The sequence below is a fragment of the Anguilla anguilla genome, chromosome 8, assembly GCF_013347855.1.
Source record: "Anguilla anguilla isolate fAngAng1 chromosome 8, fAngAng1.pri, whole genome shotgun sequence".
NCBI classification, from domain to species: Eukaryota; Metazoa; Chordata; class Actinopteri; order Anguilliformes; family Anguillidae; genus Anguilla; species Anguilla anguilla.
In genome coordinates, this window is record NC_049208.1 from 29346657 (window position 1) to 29368938 (window position 22282).

Sequence of the window (22282 nt, forward strand, 5' to 3'; positions counted from 1 at the left end):
CCATGAAAATCTCCACTTTTTATGTGAAGCGTCATGCTTGTGCAGGGAGCTCTGCATCCTTGAGGAATTCTGGACATTTGCTACCCTGTGCAGCACCCTTGCTCCCTTAAGTTCAGAGGGATCTTCCCCTAGGGAGCAGAGGTCTCATTTGAGAGAGGGTGAATGCCTTTATCTTTTATTGATCGTTTCCTGGATCCACCTCCAGAGGGGTGGCTGACGGGTCACCAATTAAACTAATTTGTCGATTGATTGATTTGTTTATTGACAGCCCTTCCCCTCTCTCCAGCGCTTCTGTTGACGTTTAATTAGCACACATCTACAGCTGAAGCTCGTATGTGGGGTGTGGCTTACACCTGGGCAGTAGATACAGAAACATATGCTTTTTAGCACAACATTATTATACTAATTCGTTGTTACTCATACGGTTGTCCTCTCCTGGAACCCTGCTTTTTAAAGTCTTAAAGGCAAATTCCATTATGGGAGGGGTGGAGAAACAGCAAGGTTACTGCTCCGCCACTTCCCCGCCTCCACCAACACCCCCAGGGCCGCAAGGGTACATCAGGACATTATTATGTCTTTCTCCTGGCTCTCCCGCCTTTTGTCTTCGCACTTCATTTTGTGTGCTGTAGTTCAGTCAGATAGCGTATCTGAGCAATCCAGAGAATTTAATGGGAAGGGGGGGGGGCTTGTGGGCACATGCCTGGGAGTAGGGTTAAAAAATAGAGCAAAAGAGACAGAGAGATGCCTCCACCTTTCATCTCTGCCTTCTCCTCAAGGTCTCCTCTAATGGAGGGATTTGCGATGGAATATCGCAAACGCTTTACCGGCGTCCTTTCGCCTGTTACATCGCCGATTTCCTCATGAAACCATGAGGCCAGGGTGTCCTCGCCTCTCAGTTCATCGGAGAGCTCAGGGCTCTGTCCCCAACATTCAGCAGTGCTGCCCCAGGACACAGGGGACGCAGGGAAGGACGTGTTTCAATTCATTTCAATCCTGCAGGATGGCAATGTGAAAACGACACGCTTGCTTTTATGCCCCAGCTGAGCAGACTTAACCTTAACCTCCTATTTTCAGACGTAATGCCGGAGGGTAAGAAGTATTGATGAGAGCCAGGCGCTGTCAACGTGCATAGATTCTTTAAACGAGGATCAATATTAATGGAAGGGTAAATGAGGTTGTCTGAAGGTCTTACGGAAAGGACTCTCCTAGCCTCTTGCCTAAATAGAACAGATAAAAAAGTCCAGAAAGCCCTTTGAACCCCTGAGTGCTACAGCTTAAATCCTCTTTTTTCAGCTGAGAACTCATCACCAGTAGAGGATGACATATCACTCCAGACAGCATAAAAAATTCCACAGTCTGGCTGGGCTGAGAGATACATAATACATAATTAAGGTGAGTCACAGATGTCTGCCATTGATTTTTTTAAATCCCAGGAGTACATTTTTAACCACAAACACCCCTGTTCAACCCTCACAGAAATCCATTGGTACTTCCCTCTATTAAACATGTCATGGTCCCTCCTAAGATCATCCAATTTTGCCTATGCCTTTTAAACCAGTGGTTCTCAAACTCTGTCCTGGGGTACCACTGTGTATGCTGGTTTTCATTCCAACCTCATCTGTAATCCCAGAATTTTAACAAGCTGTTAATTTTTCTTCATTAGGTGCTTTTCATGTATTAGAGCTCTTATCCAGAAAGGGCCAGTGTGGGTGCACACACCTGATTCTACTAATCAAGTTGCTTAAAGACGCTAGTGGTTGATCCCAGAATTTTAACAAGCTGTTAATTTTTCTTCATTAGGTGCTTTTCATGTATTAGAGCTGGGGTCCCCAGTCTTATCCAGAAAGGGCCAGTGTGGGTGCACACACCTGATTCTACTAATCAAGTTGCTTAAAGACGCTAGTGGTTGATTAGTAGAATCAGGTGTGTGCATCCACACTGGCCCTTTTTGGATAAGACTGGGGACCCCAGCTCTAAAACATGAAAAGCACCTAATGAAGAAAAATTAACAGCTTGTTAAAATTCTGGGATTGCAGATGAGGTTGGAATGAAAACCAGCATACACAGTGGTCCCCCAGGACAGAGTTTGAGAACCACTGCTTTAAACTATAACATTATAAGCTGAACAAGGCTGCTTACACTGGTGCTAAAAATAAGTGTTTTCAACTCTCTGTGGAAGTCGTCTGTTCATTTCTAGTGAACAGGCACTACCGCAGGTAGATGGAGAGCGCCTCTAAAGGTGAAAAAATATTCATAACGGAAAGACAGGTCAAACTCTGTACCCCGCAGCGTCACCCACAATCACTTGTTCCTACCCCAGCAGTTAGTTGTTATTGTTGCTACTGGGACAGCCTCTGCCAGTTGTCGTGGCGACTAGCATGCGAGCACAACACGGAACATGACGCGGGATTTTCCGCAAGCGTCCAAGAATGCGGTCCCAGCTTGCAGAAGAGGGCCCAGTCCTCCTGCTGCGAGACAATGGCTCTCCACAGAGATCTCCAACATGAGACGCCCACTCCTGGGCGGGGCCAGCAGTGAGAGAAAACATCAACCCCACTACTGATGTCAGACATCTCAAAGAGCCCCTCTGCTGTCGGACAACACAAATATCCTCAAGCAGTAGCACAGCAATTATAGGAGAGAAAAACAAGGAAAACAGACATATTCCACTTTAGTTCACAGATTGCTTTAAAGCCAAATAAGGGCCTCTGTTGATTGGGCAGAGAACGAAAATCTGGACCCTCAGAATGTTGTGCCAGACAAAAAAAGTATTCCTCCGGGTAACATTCCCTCCACAAATAGCAGCTGCATGGACCTGTGGAGAATTCCCACGTAGGACTGTGTCACCAGAACACAGCCCACGGTCTGTGGCTGAGAGCCAGACATCTGATAAAGCAGGTAAGACGTATCCATAGCCAAACCAGAGCCCGTTTTCCAAAACACATTTCAGAAGTATTCCTCTCCAGGTTCTCACAGTGATTATTTTATTTTTTGCAGAATGAAATTCCAGATAAAATAGCCGTGGCGGTCAGACACACCCGCAGGCTCAGGTCTGTTTTTAGAATCTCGTAACAAATTGTGCAACGGGAGCAGCGGGGAGAAAAACATCCTGAGATGAATTCCTTTGATGGTCTGGAGTACAGAGAGATTCTCCTCAGCCTCTCTCAGCGCTCAGAGAAGAGTGTGCATCCCTGCAATACTCCAGAGAGTCCCCAGCAAAAGCTACCTGTCATTTCCAGTGTGATAATGATCATCATAATGAGCTGAATGTATATCAACCCTTTCAATCCTGTCCAAGCATCTCAGTGCACTTTACAGTTTGGAAGTATGTGCTGGTGGAGGGCTTAACTCACCAAAACCATCACTAATGTGTTTCCTGCCCCAAGCTAAATGATCCTAATTTCTGCAGAAGCCCCACACATTAGTAGAGGTGGTCAGAGAGTAACAGATTTAATTATATAAACTGAGGGATGGTTAGGTGGCCAGAGATACATAGCCACAATCTGACAGATGTTATCAAGTTATGTGAGATTTAGAGGCACCAGTAATTCCCCTCTGTTAGAGTATGTTCTGTCTGATTCTCTCCCGTGCCCCACTGGAGGGGGAGACTCAAAGCCAGGTCAATACGCAGTCCCTGGGAGGGGCTGTTTCTGGAGCGATCGAACTTAAGATAACAGGTATTGAACGGTGGAGTGACCGACTGGCAGGGTTGGGACAATCCCACTGGGGATTTGGGGGATGTGCTGTGAAGAGGGGAGGGGGCTAATGAAGAAGCACCTGAGACCCCCACTATCAAATGTTTATGAGAGCTGAGTGACATCATACAGGGAAGGGGGGTTGGGTGAAGACACACACAGACACACACGCACACACACAAACACACACATGAATGGACTCGCCTCTCCTCTTTGCATTCGGTACAGTAGGTTCACCTTTGTCTCTTCTTCCTTGAATCAATTAGAGAAGACACTGATGTACCCTCTTGTCTCTCAAGGGGGAACCACATCTTAGTGGCCTGCGGACATTTTAATAGTTAAAAAATGATTTTTAATTCATTTAAATAGCAGGGTGCTCTGTTTTGGATCCAGCTGCTTGCTGTCCTACACAAAACTATTAAAAGGTTGTTTTATGTTCCCTTTCACCTCTGAGATTCCGTATACATGCGGACACTAAATGGTGCACTGTTCTGTGTGCGGTGTTTGGGTGTGTTTGTTGAGCGACAGGCAGACATAGCAAGGAATGCCACACCCCTTGGCTCTCCATTCCAGTCTCCAAGTGGAGTCTCCCCCTCATCCAATCCATAGGGAATGTGGGTGGGGGGTGTTGTAGAGGTAAACATGAGCCAGCATGTCCCTACCTTTAAAAGAACAATGTAGCCAGATGCAGTCTGGAGAGTGTAGTTAGATCCTGTGTACACACACCAGGTGTGGGACTGCTGCGGGTAATCCGCCTAATCAGGGAGAGAGCCGGCCTGAAAGAGCTTCTCTGATTGGATAATTACACCCCACTGTGATGTCGCCTGTACTCTGAACGATATGTGCTAGACTGACCATTCATGAAAAATAGCTATGAAAAGGTATTACTAATGTATATGGATGGATAGCCAATAGATTTACAGAAATAATTTGGGCGCCTGATTCCATGATGCTGTATAAAAAATTTCACCTCGGTCAGCGCACAGTCATCACAAAATAGCTTTTGCGTAGTTATAAAAACATGAGTAAGACTGCTCGAAAATCAATGAGTCAGAGCAGGGTTTGAGCAAAGTTAAGCAAATCGTGACTTCTCAGTATGAAACCGGAGCAATCTATTCTTGAAGTTCCTGGGTTGCTGGGTTACCCCAGTTCATGCATCACTTCTCACTATGATCCCTTGGTTGCAAGAAGTTTATCTTCCGAGAGGAAGATAGAGTGACGAGTTTGTTGTCTACGCTGCTGGAATCCGAGAAGGCTTTCAAAGCAAGCTGGCTGTGAGTGAGAGAGAGAGAGTGAGAGAGAGGGAGAGAATGAATGAAAAAGGAATTTTCAATGGAATGCACATTTGCACTGGGATTTGTGCTTCTGCAGCATTGCGTCAAGGTTCCAGGTCCTAAACTGCGTCATATGCACAACCCCTCAGACAGTGAAACCTACACTCCTCCTCCCATCACCCCCCCTTCACCCAACAGAAAACCCAGGGTTTGGGCAGAACAGCCAGTCCCCAGGTTTTCTGAGTATTCTCCAGTGGTAATGGAGATTTTGCATGCCTGAGAATATACTGCATTTGGCATCTTTGCTATTTGTTTATACAAAAATCAACAGGTGTTGAGGAGGCTCAGAAATTTTAGTGATGTTCTGTTATAATGTCAAACCCAGTGGAGCAGTTAAGTCTCCTGAACGATTTTACAGATGAGCCTCGTGCAACATCCATGCGGCTGCGCTTGGCACATGCAACCTTGTTTACCATTTATTCTACACCAAGGGGGCGTAGAACCGAACAGGATGAGAAGTTCTCCATGTCCTTGGAATACCGTCTCCGTCACTCTGGGACTGGAGAACATATTTTATCGATTATGCATCCCACCTGGTCCCCCTGACCTCAGTTTGGAGTTAGCAGACCCCACTGAGGAGCGCTGGTAGTACTGGAGAAAGAGCTAGATTGTTCTGCAACACAATGGCCTACACTGCTTCTCTCTCTCTCTCTCTCTCTCTCTCTCTCTCTCTTTTTCTCTCTTTCATATATCACAGATCCATAGGCCTTTCCTACTTGTGAAAGAACAAGTCATACAACTGTGGGAGTCATTGTTGCCATATGTCTCACTATCTCCCACAACCAGGCCTACTTTTTGGAAGTGACATTATCAGAGAGTTTTAAGACAAGCGTAGACTTATCTGTGTCTCCTTTCTTTCTTCTCCTACTTGAAAACTGACAGTAAAAGCTATACATGCGTATGGTAGGAAGCAAACCGTGGATGGCTGGGTTGACTCCTGACTCATTATCAGGCAGTCCTCCCACACGAGCCTGCGTTGCGCAATGGCGCTCCACATGTTGCAGGGTTCTGCCTATACATTCCGTGACCCCTGCGTAACAGCACAGCCCCTGAGTCCACATCCAGTGAGTCACAGTGAGGCCCCCATCTCGTGACCAAAGTCTGATTCAGGAAGTTAATGGAGGTAGGGGGTTATCTGAGAACCCCCTCGGGCCTTTGGCGACCACAATTAAGGTCCTGTGCTTTTACCGTAAGGGAAAGGCGTTGGACTGAATCACAGTGCTGGGATGTTTTTGCCGTATTGCCTGTTTCCTGCGTGTTACAGCACGTGTAGGCGTTTGGAACGTTCATCTTTCAGCTAAACGGCTATGACTGATCGCACACATGGTCAAGAAGACCAGGGATGGTGGAGTCATGTTCTCAATAGGACTGAATAGAACAATGCTGATATTGATGGGATCAGGGAGTGGGGGTGCCATTTATTTTAGTAATGGTGAGTGGGAGGGGCTTGCAGTATGACAAAGATCTGTAGCCAGTCAGTTTATGGATAATAAAATAAATGAAATGCAGTCTGTTGTGATCCCCAACCATTCTTAAATTTACCTTACAACAAATTAGACCTTGGTAATTGATATTAAATTCAGCACATTGTTGTCGAATGTGGCAGGGGAAACACTAGAGTAATCAAACTGGGCCTTTCAGTTCTGTTCTGTTCAGTTCAGTTCAGTAACAAAATCCTCAATGTCTCTTGGTCAAAATGAACATTGGGTGCTTTTGCATTGCCTTTCTTACATGCTTTATGCTTGTGAGTGAGCATGTGTACTGATATGTACGCTAATCTATCTGTCTGTCTGTGTGTCTTTGTGTGTGTGTGCGTGTGTGTGTGTGTGTGTGTGTGTGTGTGTGCATGTTTATGCAAGGAAATGGAAGGGTGTAACTGCCTATATGACTTATGGCTATTGAGTCTCAAACAGGGGAAATTGATATGACCATAAATTTATTTAGAAATAATCCTGAAACTGATTTTTGTGACAAAAAAAACAGAACAAAATAAATTACTTTAGCAAATAATTTTACGTTAAGCATAATCAAACAGAACTTCCACACATTACAGAAGAAATGAATATGCTTCCTAATGGGTGGTCTGAAAAACCGACATGCTAAGTGATCATAATGGTGTTTTTAGGTGTTTTCTCTGTCTACTATTTGTAGCTCACCACTGATGATAGAGAACACAAAAATTGCTAACGCAGTAACAGCACATAGGTATAGCAATCACATAGTTATGTACCGTAGACAGAAGGCACTACAGGAGAGAATGTGCAAGGTAATCAGAATAAAGCACGTATAAATTAGAGCTACAATATAAACAAACAACGCTGAGTCATCACCATTAAATAATGATGTGCCATCTCTCTGGAATAAAATTGATTATTTTTCTGTACTGTCTGGAGTTTAGGTACATTAAAGTATTTTTCCACATGTAGAAGCTGTCTTACTAGGTGGTGACGCTAGCCTTTCAGATACTGTAGGCTTTGCACTGTATTTGTCTTTTACAACCACTCACTGGCCCTTCACCTGGAAAAAATTGAAATTTCGAAAAGTAAGAATACATTGCTCAACTATGTGAGTCATGTGATAACACCCCTTTCCTGAAATATTTTTTTCTTCAGTCTCATGTCTTTCTTTGCTCTATGAGGAGTGGAGAACTTTCAAGAAACTGATGACTCACTCTGAGTTTCAGATAAATGTCAAATCCTGGAATGTATGTAATAAATACATTTTCACCCACTTAATTTCTGTAGACAGATACCATGCCCCATGTATGCCCCATGTGAAAAAATAGTTTGCTTATGTATACTTGAAGCATATATGTATGTAATTATAATTCAAGTATGCTGAAGTATATTATGCAAAAAAGTGAACCTTGGAATAAATACAGGTTCAGTTGCATTTTAGGTTTTACCTCCTTTACTAAAATCATCAATAGCCAATCCAGTTGAATTATATGAATTCTGCAGTTTGTTCTCATTATTATTCAAGATATTTTACAGTTTTTGGTCATGAAATTGTGCATATTTGTTTGCATTTTGGCACTTTGGAGAATGGGGTGTCTGTCAATGATCACGCTTGGTAGATTACTTTGCTGTATTGTGTTGACGGTTTGCTCACATTTGACCTCTACCCCCAGGCTTCCCCACCCTTCCCTTGTCGTGCGTTATTGATTATAGGTTTCGGGCTATTGATTCCAGTATGCAACATCTGTGGCCCAAGTTAACAAGCTTTCAGGGGTCTGTTAGCTCCAAGTACCCAGATTCCTGCTGCCACAGCTCCATCAAAAAGGAGGACATTCAGAAGCCTCAGATTCCACGGCAGGACAGCTGCAGAAGAAAGAGAACACCTGTCACTATCTCCGACACCATGGGAGAGAGAGAGAGAGAGAGAGAGAGATTTTATTGGGACATTGCTCAACCACAGAAATTACTGTACTTCAAAATAAAAATTATATACAAGCAACAAAAACAATTAACAAACTAACCACAGGTAGAAAAGCGAGAATAGATAGAGAAGAGAGAGAGAGAGAGAGAGAGAGAGAGAGATGTATGCTCCTCTCTTTTGGTTTGAAGCTAATCACATATCAATCCATCATTCTTAGTAGAAAGACTGGCTCTACTGTTTTGTACAGGTTCAAAGAAAATAAGTGGTAATTTCTAATGACCATTTTGTTTATGTAATTTATATTGTTCGTACCTGCTGTTGCAGTAAAAATATTTCAACTCAGTTGTCTGCTTGTCTTGACAGCAACCTGCGATGCTCTTTTCATGCAGAAATACAGTCTGGCACCTGAACCACAAGAGGGAGCTGAAGATACCACACTATAAAAATGCAGGTTGTTGCGTCTGTGTTCAGAAACCGTAAAAAGTAAAAAGTACAAATAGAGTTTAGAGAAATGTAAGGGGCATTACAGGGCTTTTGTTTTTCAGTATAAGAAAAAGTTGATGTTTAGGACTATATACTGAAAGACAAGTCTCAATCATGATTGTGAAGAGAAAAGACACTTCCCTTTTATCTTTTACAAGCGTCTTTCTGATACGGTTATATAGAAAAAACATATATGAAGAAGCAATAGAGGTCAGAGTAAAAAGGAATATGAAAAGAGCAAAGAGATAAGAGGTTCAGTAGATGGCACAGGCAGAGAGAGAGAGAGAGAGGAAGGGAGGGAGGGAGGCAGGAAGAAAGAGGGGGTGGGGAGGAGGGCTTACCCACAGTGACTGACAGACCCTCCTCTCAGCTGTTATATAGAGAGGTCAGTGAGCCTGGTGGAGAGCACACAGACTGCCTGAAAGAGAGCCAGAGAGCCAGAGTGAGAGACAGACAGAGAGACAGCAACCTGCGCCTCAGTACCAAAATACGCACTCTGCGTTCCACCAGTGGATTATAATACAGATAAGGGAATCCCTGCAGTTTTTACTCAAGGTAAGGAAAACTTTCTGCCTCGGCTCTTTCTTCCGCTTTCTTTTATAGCAACACCCCCTCCCTTCTCGTATTCCACATAGGTGCAAATTTCATGTCAGCTGGATATTTCCCAGGTTTCTTTCTACCTGATAAATGGACGGTGTGCCTGCATTGGAGTCCTCAAAGCACAATGGGAACAATTGTGATGTTTTTCCGCTTGTTAAAATGTACACAGGTGTAGGATTTGATTTCTGGCCCAGCTGATTCATAAAAATGAATAATCCTGCTGATTGTGACTGTAAAGCGTACAGTATATTTTGTCTTTAGGGCACATAGTAGAGGGCGTATCCACACTTACACGTGATTCCATGGATGACAGTGTAATTCAAGAGTGCTTTATTTGTAAGCACAATAAAGCACGCTCTAAGCACCGGGTTTACACCAGGTTGTTCGATAGCAGGACCACTGTGCCACACAGAGCGATCGCTCTGTCTTGGCTGCTGCTCTTACACCTGCGTCAGGCGCTGGAGGATTCCTCATTCTGTGACCTCCCGTGCGTCGGACACCGGAGCAGGCGCTCGTTCGCCCCTGTCCCAGATTGAGCTTTTGTTATCTGAGCTTAACCGCAAATTGGCGGGCCCAGGGAAGGGTGCCAGCGCTCCAGGTCACCGCCAGCAGACCCAACGCACGCGCTCTGCAGTCAAAAAGCCGCACTCCAGCGACGTGTTCCGCCTCCCTTGAGCAACCGAGTCACTTGGTAGTCGGTCGTAAAATAATTTTTCAAAGCGCAATCGACAGGTGCCGTGTCCGGGCGTGTGTGTGTGTGTGTGTATGTGTGTGTGTGTGTAAGAGAGAGGGTCTGTGTGCGTCTGTGCGCATCAGACATAGTGTGCATTTGCACGTGTTCAGGAGTTCAGAGTGTTAGAGAAATTGATCATTTGATTTAATTACTTAACCAGTTTTGCTAACAGGGACAGTGCACAGTACTCAACATATCTATGTTAGCATCACTGTAAATGTGTGGTAACTCAGAAACTCCTTTTTTTCTGTAGATCATGGCGGGTTAGTGTAGATATGATGACATAATATCAACAAAAATAAAAAAAACATACAAATAACAAAAACAATTGGCCGTTGAAATGAGGCACCCCCGTTTGAATCTTATTCTTTTTAACTTGGTTACATCCGATGTAATATAATCACATTTGTGCACATAAAATAATAAAAGACAACAACGGCCTTTTGGTCGAAATATGAAATTTCATTTATGTTTAATTGAGCTCTAATGATACTAAATTGGAAATGTAAATGCAGATGCAGGTGGGTGATCCTTGGTGGTAGGGCTAATTAATCATGAAAAACAAGCAAAAACAGGTTCAGGACAATTATGAGTTTAAAGTTAAGTTCTCTGTCTCTTGCTAATCTATCTGTCTGTGTGTGTGTGCATGTGTTTGTGTGAGTGAGTGTGTGTTTGTGGTGTGCGTATGGTGTGTGTGTGCGTGTGCTTGTGTGTGTGCGCGTATGTGTGCATATGTGTGTGTGTGCATGTCTGTGTGTGGTGTGTGTGTGTGTGCATTGTAATGGGGGAGGGGGTTGCTGCTCTGTGTTATTGTAGTGCTTGTCATTGTCTTTCTGATTACTTCCACACCACCGAAACACAGCTGCACATGTTGCAGGTCCATCTGAGGAACCCTTCCTTATAACCATAATGCAGCAGTAATGGAAGGCTTCACTGGAGACCGGTTCCCTTTAGCCAAACGTGCTGCAGTCCAGCCCTGGGGCATGGTATCTGAACCCCACTGTACTGATGGGTCATTGTTGGACAAGGCTGTCCAACTGACCATCCTACTGGGTGAAAAACGCTTGGAAACTGCTAGAAGCAGTCTTGATCTGAGCTCAGCTGCCCTTATTGATGCAACTTCGGGGATGCGGCTATGGGTTTTAAATCCTACAGAATCCCTGGGGAGTCTGTCTGCCTCATATTGACTGGGCTTTGTGGAACTGGGAGGTGATGGAGGATTTCACACCCGTTCTCTGCTGTCACACACACACTGGCCCTGCAATTGGAAAATGAAAGTCTAACGTGCACAGGAAGTGGTGAAAGTCTAACGTACACAGGAAGTGGTGAAAGTCTAACGTACACAGGAAGTAGACATACCTCTGTGCTGGAGGGGACAGGAGTTTGCAGCATTGTGCTCCAAGCTCATGTTTTTTTTTTTAGCCACATCTGAAATTAATGAAATTTCCCTGTCTGGTGTGCTTCCTTTATGAGTCTGCCCTTCAATACACCTGCATGAGTGGTCCCTAGCTCAGTATTCCTCAAAGCTTTGAGAGGTATGCGATATCTTAACCTGCATGTGTAGTCACATCCCCCCTCCCTGCTGTTACCTTGAAGCCGGTAATTATCAGGACACAGCCAGAATCCTGAGGTAAATGCTTCCTACTGAATGGAAATCCCGTGCAGGTGCAGTTCTTATCGGGGTTACATTGTGCAAAACACTGGGCTCGTGTCTGGCATGATTTACAATGCATACTTTTTTCTGCCTTCCCCCATTTGTACAGCTTGAAATTCACAGATGTAACTGTAGAATTTTTCATAGCTTCGATGGCAGCACCCCACTTGAAATTTGAGCCCTCCAGCTGACGGCCGATAATTGCTGTCGGCTGCCTTTCACGAGTTCCCCCTGTCGTTGCTGATGGTGTTGCTGATGGTGTTGATAGAAGATGCCTCAAGGTGATCATAACCACCTAATCAACATAGCTGAAAGGTGGCTCCAGTGACACTTTGGAGACAGTAAGCTATGTCAGCAGCAGTGTCTGTGGAAGACATTCTGGAATGTAGAGCATGTATGTTCTACAGTCACTACACAATAAAATGGAATCGTACCAAACAGAGCTGAGTACGCTACTCTGAATCATGGGCTCTCCATACCTTGACCTCATTGGATCCCGCTGTTTGCTTGACCACTCCACAGAAGTGAAAAGTCAGTCATAAAAGGAAGGGCCATAAGGCTCAACTTGGCAGAAACTGAGCATTGCTGTTGGGTGTGTGTGTGTGTGTGTGTGTGCACGTGTGTGTGTGTGTGTGTGTGGGTGTGCGCGTGCGTGCGCACATGTTGCCGCTAACTAGAGGTGCAGTCATGCAGAAAACTGCACTGCAAATGACTTTTCCGGAGCTCCTCTTCATCCGTGGAAGGGCCATTGTGCTCCGGAAGCCGATTGGATAATTGATGATGGTATTTATATAAACAACCCACCCACTCATCCCCCTTCTGGACCGCCCATTCCTTCTGCTCCCCGCCCCCCGTCTCGGTAACTCAAGACCACAGCAGGCAGTGAAAACGCAGTCACGTGCGGAGATAAGCCATTGTTCTGTGGGCAGAGCGAGAGTGATGGGGGCAAAGTTCTTGCTCTGTGGAGCCTGGGGAGAGATGGCCAGGCAGCCACCTCCAGAGTGACTGGGAGTCCTGGGAGCAGAGGAGTCTGAGCTGCTTTACTGCAGTTTATGTATCGCCCGTCCTCACGTCATTTTTATTTCCATTTTTCATTTCTCACCGAATGCAAGGCTTTAAAAAAATATATATACTCATACATTTGAATGTTAAATTAGCTCACATCGGTACTGAGCTTAGTTTAGTTTAGGTTTCTTTATATATGTGAGGGCTTGTATGATTTGCCATCTGGTCTCTTTTCAGATTCCACCCGTCAGACTGTGAATGTGTGTGCTCGTGTGTGTGGGCGTGCACGCATGTGTGTGTGTGTGTGTGTGCGCATGCGTGTGTTTGCGTGTGTTTGTGTGTGTGAGTGTGTGTGTGCATGTGTATGTGTGTGTGCATGTGTGTGTGTGCCTGTGCATGTGTGCGTGCATGTGTTTGCTGTGTTTTATTTTAATGTCTCTGATGTGTGATGATTGCTCTGAGAGCAGGAAACATGCCTCTTTCCATTCCGAAGATAGCACAGGGCTCTCACATGGTGGTGATAATTTCATGGCCTTTTTGCACTCTCACATGTGCAGTCACATTTTGATTTTTTTTTAAAAAACGCCTATCTTGTTTCCTTCCATTTCCTTTGCATTAAATGACCATATATGTCGAGCCGTTGCTTTCAACACTAACCCAGCTTAGGCTCATCTTCTTCAAATGACCAATTAGCTATGTTGCAATGGGTTGTGATGAAATCTAATTACTTTTTTTAAATGTTCTTTAATTTTTTGGAATAGTTTTTAAAGTTCTCAGAGCATTCTGACTGGATTCCACAAAAAAACTTCTCAAAACTATATAATGAAATAAAACGACCCCCATTAAATACCCATAAGTATGCATTTAGATACGTGGTGCAATATCCATTTTACTGTTGAATGGTTGACTGTCCATCACACCCACAGCTATTTAGATTTGTCTTAAAATAATTACTGATCACAGTGTGTATCCACACAGTAAAATATCCCTTGTTAATTAAACTCTAACAGAGTATATATGAGTCTAATAACACTGAACATTTTACTGTTCATCCAACAATGCTGTGTAAAGTAGTTAGAGCTTGTTTATGAGTCATGATTTTACTTGTGTGTGAGAATAGTGTATGCTATAATCTTAGTTGAGAGACATGTGCATGCTCTAGCCTACTCCACGTAAGACTTCTTCATATAAGAATGGTTTGTTCTACACCTGTGTGCGAGATGGTGTATGCTGTAATCTTTAGTGAAAGACGGGGACACACTATACTCCTTGTGTAAGTGTTTGATGTGAAGACTAGTGTTTGCTGTACTCCTGAGTAAGTGCAATAAGTGGAATTATTTGAGGTGGCACTAGAAAAGGAAAAAGGCTGTGTATTGTTTATTGTATGATGTAACATACAGGCCAAGGCACTCCAGACTGGGAAGTTATTGTATGAGCGCAATTCTATCTGTTATTTCTTAATTGCATAATATAATATGCAATTTGCTTTGAGCAAAATACATTGATTTGCAACATCAGTTATGGAACACAGTGCAATATATCTTAGAAAAATATGTGTGGGTGTTTGCATAGGCGCATAAGTGTGTTTGCACATGTGAGTAGAAGCAGATTTAAAAATGAAGAGTTTTTTTTACAGAGGTGTATATTTGAGCCCTGTTGTTAGGGTGTTCTTGTCTCGGAGAAGGGCTTTACCCCCAGTACATGTGAACAGAGCACAACTTATCAAAGCGTCCCAAGATCATTGCCTGGATACGCTCCACTTTTCAACAGCTGTAGGGTCAGGAGTCCATCTCCTGCACTCTTACACCATAAAATGTGGCTTTACTCTACGCTGACTTTCTGTTTCTCATTCCAACCAGCTTTATTTGTCATGAATTACCAGCAAATCTGATCCTATTAACAGTTAGCCTTGGCTGGTTCCTCTGTTGGAAACTATGGCTCTTTGGCAGAGAAGACTAGTAGCATGCTATTTAAAAAAGGAATGCACTTTCTCACGTCTGATTATTGTTGTTGTTGTTTCTTGTATCCTGCAGGTGAGCAATGAAGTTCCTACTGATGACAGTGGCCCTTGGGCTCCTCCTCCTGGCAGAGGATGGAATGGGGAGACGCGCGTCACGGACGAGGAGAGATCTGAACAGCCCCCTGCACAGGGGCGGGATTCGGGACCCGTTCGGGTCTTACTGCGAGCGGAGAGGGGGCTGCTGTCCGGGACGGGATGACCAGTGCACTGTCCCATACCTGGACACCATATGCTACTGCGACCTGTTCTGCAACCGCACTGTTTCCGACTGCTGTCCCGACTTCTGGGGGCACTGTCTGGGTGTCCCACCTCCCCTCATTGGTGGTGAGAGAGAAATAGGAGAAGCAAAGGGGAGGAGCTTGGGAGGGGGGTGTGGGTAGGGTATTGGGGGCTAAGCACCTTGTTAGCCACAAGAACAGCATTTCAGATTATACTAACCAATCAGGACCAAAGCTGTGCATCATGTTAAAGTGTCTAAAGTACGTCACATGGTTAACCACATGCCATGACACGTACAACGATGCAGTGCACAGGTTAATGAACTGGGCTGAAACCTGAAGCTTACAGCTTGCTCATTCTCCCAGTAAGACAGTATCACTGTACACTTGAACAAAATGGTGAACCTGAACAGCAATAGGAAGTATCCTACTAATAATATATGCCATGAATTCATAATATGTAATATGTGAGCTGTGTATGTTAAAAAAAACCTATATATCTTATAGCACTGCTACAGCTGAAATACAAATGTGTTACTGAGCTATGTTTTGACTGAAATACAACCACTGCACAAACCTCTTGACCTTGCATCTGCGTGAGATAAGACCAGCAGGGACATCTCAAAAATATCTTTTCAGGCTGAGGCAGAGGCACAGCATAGCAATGCTCTCTGCACATCTACATGGAAATTGCTATCATAGCACAGCATTAGAGAGAGGCATTAATTATTCTATTCTGGAGGTTTAGCCTCTACATTTGCATATGCAAATCAGATAAGTTGCAATCTCTCTGCCCAGCGGAAAAGGTGTAAATTTTGCACAGACGGGCAGAAATGTACCTGTAAATCAGAAGGGAACAGTAGGTTTCTTATTAGTGGAAAGAGAAGGGGGGAGGTACAGAGAGATGGATGAATGGAGGTCAGGGGAAAGAATGCCTGCAATGTAGAGGGAGGGAGGGAGGGAGGGAGGGAGAGAGAGAGGGGACGAGAGTGAGAGCGGAGGTACGGAGAGGGTGTGACAGGTATGTGCTCGTTAGACGATGGGGGGAGTTTGCTGAAGGAGAGGGACGGGGGTCCACAGGTGTGTCACCAGGTTACTGAATCACACCAGACCAGGTGTTTACTGACACAGACTTTATCTTCCTCATTCTCTCCTCTCTCTCATTTTTTTTCTCTTTACTTATTCTTTCTTTTGCTCTTTTGCTCTCATGCCCAATCTCTTTCCACCTTCCATTCCATCTCTATCCTTTCTCTTTCTCTCTCTCTTTCTCATTCTTTTTCTCTTTACTCATTCTTTCTTTTGCTCTTTTGCTCTCATACTCACTCACTTTCCACCCTTCCATTCCATATTTTTCTCTCTCTCTTCCATCCTCTGTTGTTATCTGCTCAACTTACCTGTATGAAAGGGTAGGAGCCTCAGTCGAGGAAGAACAAGCTCTTTCATAGTGAACAGGGCTGGTGTGGATTACTGTACCAGTACTTTCACGGAGAGCCGAGCTGGCTAAAGTATCCAGCCGGCTTCAGAAGCGACTCTTAAAAGGGGAAAGGGAAAGGAACTGCTCAGTCAGAGTACCTGGAAACAGTCCTGTCCTCCCATGCACTCCAGAAGCACATCAGCTGCCACATAACATTACCGTGACATCACGGTGCCACAATGCCCAGTGTGACCCCGCCGCTACAAAATAGCAGATATGTGCTGAAGGGGTTTACGACAGGGCTGGCGGGAACGTAAAGGGTGTAACACAAGTCTGCTCCTGTCAAGTTAAAACGTTCATGCAGCAGCGCCTGCAAAAACACCCTGTGCTTGCTGGTATGACATATGGCAGACTACCGTGTGTTGTATCAGCTTGATTGTGTCAGAGTTCATTAGCCGGCTGTGGGAGGACCAGCATGCAAGAGTGATAAATCATAGGAATAGGAAGTTCCATGGATGTATGTTTCTCAGGGTGTCTCTTGTCTGGGGTCTGGGGTGGGTGGGTGGGTGCTGGGGTCTGGGGTGGGTGGGTAGGCGGGTGAGGGTGAGGTGGGGCGGGGGGGCGGAGGCTTCGTGATTTAGCTACATGAGAACCAGACAGTCCGGCTGATGTGAGGAGCTCTAATTAAGCATGTTAAAGCGTGACCAGGACCTCACATCGCTGGGAAAAGGCCGAAGAACATTCCGATGCCGGATTACCGGAGCATCGCACTGTCCAAAGAACGTCGGTGTTAACCTGCTCAGACCTGGTTTCTCTGCAGTGCTTGTATGTGTGAATGTGTGTGTGTGTGTGTGTGTCTGTGCATGCTTGTGTGTGTCACTGAGTTGTTTCCAATTGCCCAAACAGTCAGACGTACAGCACCTGCAGACGTGTAGTAATAGGTTTTGTTGTTATTATTTCAGGGTCTTGTGAGAGGAATGGACAGAGGTTCCCCTCAGGAGCAACATACAAAGAAAACTGCAATTTGTGGTGAGTCCCATCTCTCACTTTCCTTCCTCTGTTTCTGCTCTTTGCTTTATCTCAGCAATGAAAGGCATCGCAGGCCTTTGTATTCCGGTAGGTGTTGTTAGCAACAAGACTTCATCCATAGGGTGGTCGATAAAGGGGGAGCGGTTGTTTTGAATGTGTCCATGTAAGGCATTTATCACCACAATACTAGGCAGTCTGGTAGAGAACTGAGTTTATTAATATGGGGGTGGTGGGGGGCGGGGGGGGGGGGGGGGGGGATTAGTACCACACACATTCCTGAGAAACCCGTCTAGCTCAACCCTTTCCTCCCCCGTCTGTTTCACTCTGGCTCACGGGCCACTCTTGCTCGTGGCACAGTAAAGAGGAATGACTGCTTACACTGCAAACATCCAGCTGGATTAATGCACAGAGGCACCATGGTCTACTCACTCTGTTTATATTATGGCCACTCTCACCCATATGTTAGTGTATACTGTGATTACTGACTCTTACAGCAAATTGTCTTAATCCAGTGGTGACAGGAACAACTGTATAGAAACTTCATTGGAGGTCAGTTCCATTCACCTCTCATGAAAAATTAATAATAATAAGACAAAACTCACTCATGGATTTTATTCTGTTAAATTCAGACTCCTTACATTCAAATACTTCTTCATCTATGTTTTGCAAATCAATCAGTCAGTCTTGCAAATAAATTCTGTACTTTTGGAAATTCAAGAATTTCCAAAAGTACAGAATATAATAATAATAAGAAGAATAACAATGAGAATAAGAATATGAATAAGAAGAATCAAGCTGCTATTGTTTATTTTTCTTTTTTAAGTTAACAAAGTTCTGTCGTATACGAGTTTGATTTTTTAAATTTATTTTATTTTATTTTTGGTTTCATTGAGTGGCAGCATTAATATCAACATAATTTTCAGGTCTAAAACTTTCCACCACCTCCAGTTATTGAGGTTCTTAGGCTGTGCTTTGATTTTTGCCAAATTCTCCAGCAATTTCTCCAGCAGACTCCTAATATGTAAACTACTGGAATTCCACTTAACTGCTGTTCAGTTCCTCATGACAACCCCCCCCACCTCCACTCCACACTGCCCTCCGCAGAGAATGTTGTTCTTTGATATGACTTCAATAGATTTATAAAGAAACAACACTCCTCTTATCCTTCTCTCTCTCTTTCAAACACACACACACACTCACATACACACACACATACCACACACCCACACACAAACACACACACACACACACTCACACACACACACATACCACACACACACACACACACACACACACAAAGCTAGAATATTAGGAAGTGAAATTCCCCACCTATATGTCAGAGCAGTTTCTCACATACATGGTATGTGCAATCCACTCAGACCGATAACCAGTGTGTGGTCTGTGTATATGTGTGTGTGTGCTTGAGTCTCATCCACCGTACAGCACGTGTGTGTCTGTATGGGTGTGGCTGAGTGCATGTGCATGAGTTACACATGAGGAACTTCGTCCATATCCAGCAAACCTTCACTCACTCACCTTGGAAATGTTAGTGTCCGTCCAGTCTGGTTCAGTCAGGTATGGTCTTTTCTGCTACAGGCTTCTGCCATTGACCATGACACATCAACATCATCATGCGTTCAGTACATGTGGTATCTGGAACTGGGTTAAACATCTGTGACATCATCGCACATCATTACAGAGATCGGAAGCTCTGTCACCAGCTGTGTTCAGTCTCCTCGCGCAGTAGAGGTGACCCCAAGGGTTGTGAAAGCACACACCAGTTACACAAGGGTCACTTTCATGTCTGTGTGCTATTACCATCCTCTCACTCCCTCCTGCTCCTCCCAGAAACCTCAGCTGAGGTTAAACAGGGGTACCTCCCTGCTGGATAAAAATAGGCCTGTGTGCACAAGAAGATCTGCGGCAGGATTATAGTGCCAACTCCCCTCTCGCCTGCAAACTGAAACAAAAGATTTGACACACGGGGATGCCTGCCCCACACGCACACACAGACACACACGTGTGCACACCCACATGCAGGTTTCTTTCTCAAAGGCGTAGGAGACTTCCCGTTCTGAGAGTGTCCACCCTTCTGTTCCTCTCATCCTGCTGCCCCCCCTCTGTTCCCCTGTCCCCAGCCACCCCCCCCCCCCCAAGCACCAAAAGTGTCTTATCTTTTCTTTCCACACTCCAAGAGGAACCAACTGACGAGTTGATTACCACAAGAACAAAATGTCAAAGCCACACAGCAACGTTTCTCTAACAGTACAACACTAACAACAGCCGGAGGGCCTGGACCTCCAAGATAGAGCCTCCGCCTGCCTCCACCCCCCCCCCCCCCACAACCACTAGGACTAGGGTGGAGAGCTCACTCTGTCTGAGATGGAGGAGCCTGTCTGTGTCTTTATGATCTAGTGATGAAATCTGTAAGAAGGACATTGGGGCCTGCATCTTAGTGGGAAGGAGACTTTGCTGAGATAAGCGCACAGATAACTATGCACAGGGCATCCTGGGAGTACAGTTCAGCTTCAGAAACACATGCTTGTGTGTGCATGTGTGCATGTGTGTGTGTACTTTAGATAAGGGAAGAATTTCATATTCCTGACATATTCTCTGCACTGAAAAATCATTGGCTGTTTGGTACAATAACCTTTTGCTTGATGGCTACACTCACAGTGATGGTTGCCCTCACTAACTTAAATTAATATTCTCAGATCAAATAATTTAAGACAATGTTATTTTTAGAGGCCGGCATCTAATTTCATGGCCATTGGCCTTTAAGGTTCTTCAGAGCATCATAGCAGTGTACCTTCTTACTGGTCGATACAGCATGTTGTAGCCAAAATACTCCTGGGTGAGAAACATGACAGTGGTAGCAGTTCGCAGGGAGAGTGAGAAACAGCTTTCCGCTCACAAGGACTCTCTGTGGCTGCACTTTCAAGGCCCATGTATCATTCTGAACCCGTGCCAGGAGACCAGGAATGTGTTTCCCAGCACCGGAGTGTGAATTTATGTCTGTCCTGACCCACTGGGTCCAGCTCTTAAAATGGAGGTCCTGTGTATTTTTCAGGGACAATAAAGGGAAGGGGAGGTCAGAGGTCCTGGTCTATCTTCCCCCAATCAAAATGTCAAGGCCCAAGATTTTGATGTGTGTGTGTGTGCGTGCGCGCATGTGTATGCTTGTGGTGTGTGTGTGTGTGTGTGTGTATGTGTGGACAAGATGGGAGAGGGAAACGGTGGCCATTTCCAATTTGTGTGTCTGGAGAACTGGACAAAACAAAACATGTACTGTACACAGTGTCTAATTGAAACAGGACTCCAATAACTCAAAAGGGTGTGTTGAACTGAGTCTTTGGAGAAAAGGGTTACATAACACTGTCAAGTAGGTACACCACCTCAATCAATCACAGTTAGCCACAGCACTGTCGAAGCTCGTACATCCTCATTGGTTATTCACCATTGTTAAGGGGAAGCATATCCAGTTCACTTTAATGAATTACTGCTATTAAGCCTTAATAACAGGTCCAAGAACCAACCGCATTCTGGTGGAAAGAGCAGCTAGGGCACTAATCCACCAGTTATGCAGTTTGTTACTGCATCACAGGCCCATTGTAACACTGGATATTAAACAGTAATTGTTTTTTAAGGTTTGACATTAGATCTAGCCATGTTACAAAGACATGAAGAAACTTGCAAATATGCATAGATGGTGTGCAGAATCGGTCTTTTAGAATGACCAGTACAGGTCAAGCAATGGTCAATGCTCTCTCTCAAACACACACACACACACACAGAGAAGAATACTGAGACCACAGATATAATATTTCCAGATTTGGGTATTAAATTCACTTAGTGATGCATGTCTGTGACAGACAACCCTATGGGAAGAAAGTGTGTCTCTGAGCAGTCTAACTGTTTCGGTTCATCACTTCATACTTACTTTGTGCAGTTACAGAGACACATGAACGCACCGTGACGCATCGTTTTAAAGACAGGAATTCCTTTTTGTGTGTGAATCACAAACACAGCATTTTAAAAGAAATCAATGTGAAATATCCTCACAGTATTGGAAAAGATAGGCTCTCCAAGGGGCCTGTGACTAAAAATGGACATTTTTCAAAATACTGCAGCCATAAAAGGCTGGCTTCTCGCTCTCTTTCTCCCCCCCCCCCCCCCCCCCCCTCTCTTTGCCTGCCTCTCTGTTCTAAAACTCTCTGTTCTTTCTCTTCCTGTCTCTCCTCCCTCTCTCTCTTGTTGGTGCCAAGTATGAGATTTTGATCCCGTTGTCTTTCCAAGGGGACTCCCACTATTCTTTAATCCCCACACATTTGTTATTTTTGAACTATATCATTTTATCTAAAATTCTCTTGCCCATTGTTGAAATCGTTTTTTGCGTGTCTGACAGCACAGTGAGTTTAATCCTCTATGGTGCAAACAGCATTCTCATACTTTATGTGATTAGCTAAGGAAATCACTTTGCTCACCACCCTCAGCACGTGCGGTCCAGTGGGACGCTGGGAATGTGAGCAGCATGCCTGCCTGATGGAGAATGACATGATTCAGCAGATCAACAGAGGGAACTATGGGTAAGACAACTGATGCATTCTAAGACCCACTGGCTCTCACTAAGCATGAGATGCACTGAGGCTAACTGACACGTACTAGCAGTGAGACAAACTGAGGCTAACTGACATACACTAACAGTGAGATGCACTGAGG

At 44.6% G+C, this 22282-nt stretch overlaps 1 protein-coding gene across 2 annotated transcripts in view; it reads left to right on the plus strand.

Annotated features, from left to right (window-relative positions):
* The first annotated feature begins 9279 nt into the window (after positions 1 to 9279).
* tinagl1 (tubulointerstitial nephritis antigen-like 1) overlaps positions 9280 to 22282 on the plus strand; it is a 29778-nt gene continuing 16775 nt past the window's right edge. The window contains exons 1-4 of one of the 2 annotated variants that reach the window (XM_035431541.1): positions 9280 to 9445; positions 14916 to 15226; positions 17497 to 17563; positions 22057 to 22149. In XM_035431541.1, the coding sequence (XP_035287432.1) occupies positions 14923 to 15226; positions 17497 to 17563; positions 22057 to 22149 (464 nt within the window). In that variant the 5' untranslated portion in view covers positions 9280 to 9445; positions 14916 to 14922. Of the gene's footprint in view, positions 9446 to 14915; positions 15227 to 17496; positions 17564 to 22056; positions 22150 to 22282 lie in introns of those variants that run through there. The other variant, XM_035431542.1, reaches the window with a different exon arrangement.